The sequence below is a fragment of the Pristis pectinata genome, chromosome 40 (assembly GCF_009764475.1).
Source record: "Pristis pectinata isolate sPriPec2 chromosome 40, sPriPec2.1.pri, whole genome shotgun sequence".
NCBI lineage: Eukaryota > Metazoa > Chordata > Chondrichthyes > Rhinopristiformes > Pristidae > Pristis > Pristis pectinata.
The window spans coordinates 8,226,668-8,230,150 of record NC_067443.1 but is presented as its reverse complement, the minus strand read 5'-3'; the positions used below and the strand labels follow the sequence as shown (position 1 = coordinate 8,230,150).

The following is a 3,483-nucleotide window of genomic DNA, read 5'->3' as shown; positions in this document are numbered from 1 at the left end:
CTGCCTACACACTGTCCACACCCCTCCGTTCCCTGCACAGCCATCTGCCTATCCAAGAGCTTCTTAAACGTCTCTATCGTATCTGCCTCCACCCCCACCCCTGGCAGCCTGTTCCAGGCACCCACCGCTCTGTGTGTAAAAAAATCTCCTCCTCCCCACATCTCCTTTGAACTTACCCCCCTCACCTTAAATGCATGTCCTCCAGTGCCCTCACCAGAGGTTTATAAAGCTGCGACCTATCTTCCTGACTCTTGAGCTCAGTGCCCTGACCAATGAAGGCAAGGATGTCGTGCACCTTCTTTGCCGCCCTATCAACCAACTTTCAGGGTGCGATGGACTTGGACCCCAGGATCACTTTCACATCCCAAAGTGCAACACCCCACGCTTGGCCGGGTTAAACTCCATCTGCCATTTCCCGCCCAGGTCTGCAACTGATCCCACTGTGTCCTTTGGCGACCTGCTCCACTGTCCTGAAAGCACCAACCGCCAGGCTCAGGGCTCTGCTTTCTCCGTCACTGTGACACTTGATTCTGCGCCCTGTTACTGTTTGCCCTCGATGCACCGATGTGATGATCCGTCTGGACCGCCTGCAGAACCAAGTTCTTCACTGAACCGGTGACAAAAAGATTCGCCAACCCTTGTGGGTGAGGCAACACTTAAGGCACTCATGGACGGGAAGGGTTCAGAGGGATGTGGGGCAGTTGGGGTTGTGGGCACGAGTTGGGCCGAAGGGCCTTTCCCCTGCTGTACCTCCCTGTAGAGATCCCCTTGGGGCGGGGGGACACGACCGGACGGACTCAGCTGGGCTGGGCAGCCGGGGAGGACACCTCGTCCTCGGGCTTGCCCAGCAGGCCCCTGAGCTGCGCCCAGAAGAAGGGCTGGCGGCTGGGCTCGGCCGGCCACTCCAGGTAGGTGCGGGAGTCGAGGAGGCGGCGCAGGCGGCAGAAGCGGCTGGGCAGCGAGCGGGGGCAGATGGGCTCCAGCAGCAATAGCACGGCGTCCCGCAGGGAGCGGCCGAGCGGCCGCTGGTGCGCGAAGTACAGCTCGTAGTTGCACCACTCGCTGTCGACGAAGCCGCGGGACAGCACGAAGAGCACTTTGCGGCTCCGCTCCATGTTCTCGATGATGTTGTCGATGATCCAGCGGCCCGGCGTGAAGTCCCGTTCGTGGATGCACACCCGGTAGGGGCTCCGTCCCGCCTCCAGCCGGGCCAGCAGCTGCTGCATCACCCATTCGGCATCCGCCCGGCTGTAGGACACAAAGGCGTGGAAGGTGGGCGGGGGGCGGCCGGGGTCCCGGGACCTCTCCGAGCTCCGGTAGCGGGAGCGCACCACCTGCCAGGTGGCCCGGACGTACCAGGGCAGGTCGTAGCGCCAGCACACCAGCGTGGCCCCCACCGCCAGCAGCGCGCTGGCCGAGACGGAGATGGCCAGCGCCAGCCCCACCTCGCACTGCAGCCGCCCCGGCGAGTAGTCGGCCAGCCGGGTGTCCAGCAGGGCGGGCGGGTGGTAGCAGACGTAGGCGGCCGGCCAGCCGAGCAGGAGCAGGCGGCCGGAGCGCGCCTCGGAGAGGAAGCGGTGCAGGTCGCAGGTGCAGTGGTAGGGGTTGTCCCCCGCGCCCAGGCTCCTCAGGAGGGGCATCAGGCGGAAGGAGCCGGGCCCGATCGCCCCGAAGGAGTTGCCGTCCAGCTCCAGCCTCCGCAGGGCGGGGGCCCGCCAGCCGGCCGGGATGAACTTGAGGCGGTTGCCGCTGAGCAGCAGCGTGCTGAGGTTGGGAGCGCGGGAGAACCAGGCGGGTTCCAGGCGCTCCAGCTGACAGTGGGACAGGTCGAGGTAGCGCAGGGTGCGGGGCAGGCAGGCGAAGGTGGAAGGGTCGGCGGGGTTGTGGTGGAGGACCAGCCGGCCCAGGGCCGGGCCCCAGGGGCAGGGCGGCTGGCACGGGCCGATGAGGTTGTGGCTGAGGTCGATGGTGCTGAGGACCGGCCAGCGGGCTGTCAGCAGGGCGACCGCCCGCAGGCTGCCGATCAGGTTGACGCCCAGGCGGAACTCCTCTAACATCTGCATGGTGCCCGCGTACTGGCAGCGCCGGTTGTAGATGTAGTCCTCCCGCAGCTGGTTGCGGGAGATGTCGATCAGCCGCGCCCGCCTCATCTGCCTCCAGGCTCCGCACGGGACATAATTGAAGGCGATCTGGTTGATGAGCAGCGAGCGGACCTCGCCCAGCCAGCCGAAGCCCTGGTTGAACCTCAGCACGTCGGGGTTGCTGATGTCCTGCAGGCTAAGGTGCTCAAGCTCCAGGCCGGTGATGTCGGGCAGGCCGGCGCTGGCGTTGGGCGAGCGGGCGAAGTCTATGGCCTCCAGCGTCAGGTTCCGCACCGCCGACCCCTGCAGGTTGAGGAGGATGAAGCCCAGCAGCTTCTCGCTGAACTTGCCGCGGAAGAAGGTGAGGTTGCGGATGCGGCTGTCCCGCAGCCCGCGGAAGAGGTCCTCGTCGCCAGCGTAGTAGGTGAACTCGAAGAGGCGGCGGAGGCGCAGCGAGGTGGCGGGGGTGCGGTAGAGGTCGGAGAGGAGGGCGGGGAGGAGCTGGGGCCGGCGGTCCACCGCAATGTCCGTCCACACCGACTGCGACCTCAGCACGGACAGGGAGCCCGCCTCGTACTCGGCCAGGCTGGAGCCGGTCTTCAGGGCCAACCTGGTGAGACGGGTGCGGCTGAGCGGGGAGAGGTCGCCCCTCCGCAGGGCGTGGATCAGCTCCCCTCCGATGGAGAGGTCCCGGAGGTTGGAGAGGTTGGCAAAGGCCGGGCTCAGCCTGACCGTCCGGTACAGGTTGTTGGAGAGGTCGAGGCGGACCAGTCTCGGCAGCGGCGCCAGCACCGAGCCGGGCATGGTGCGGAGGGAGTTGTTGAAGAGGTTCAGCTCCTCCAGCCAGGGATTGGAGGCGAAGGCGGCCTCGGCCAGCCGGGAGATGTTGTTGTAGTTTAGCCTCAGGACCCGCAGGCGGGGCAACCGGGCAAAGTCCGAGTCCTGGATGCCTCCGATCCCGTTGTAGGACAGGTCGAGGACCTCGGTGTCCCGGGGCAGCGCTGGGGGTACCTGCAGCAGGTGGAGGCCGGAGCAGTCCACCGTCGTCCCGTGGACCTGGCACTGCCCCTGGGCCAGAGACACCGCCATCTCCATCCACAGCAGCGCCGCCGGCAGCCCAGCCAGGGCCCAATGCGCGGGCATCTTTTCCAAGTGGCCCCCTCCCCTCCAGCCTGCAGAGAGACAGAGAGAGAGAAGATTTCTTTATTAGTCACATGTACACCGAAACACACAGTGAAATGCATCTTTTGCGTAGTGTTCTGGGGGCAGCCCGCAAGTGTCGCCACGCTTCTGGCGCCAACATAGCATGCCCATAACTTCCTAACCTGTACGTCTCTGGAATGTGGGAGGAAACCGGAGCACCCGGAGGAAACCCACACAGACACGGGGAGAACGCACAGAC

The 3,483-nt window shown here is 65.7% G+C and overlaps 1 protein-coding gene across 1 annotated transcript; it reads right to left on the bottom strand.

The window, feature by feature from the left end:
• Window positions 1-690: 690 nt before the first annotated feature.
• On the bottom strand, window positions 691-3,248 carry tlr18 (toll-like receptor 18). The gene has a single exon (XM_052045743.1). The coding sequence runs from the start codon at window positions 3,222-3,224 to the stop codon at window positions 798-800; it is 2,427 nt and encodes an 808-aa protein (XP_051901703.1). The 5' UTR covers window positions 3,225-3,248; the 3' UTR covers window positions 691-797.
• Window positions 3,249-3,483: the final 235 nt, after the last annotated feature.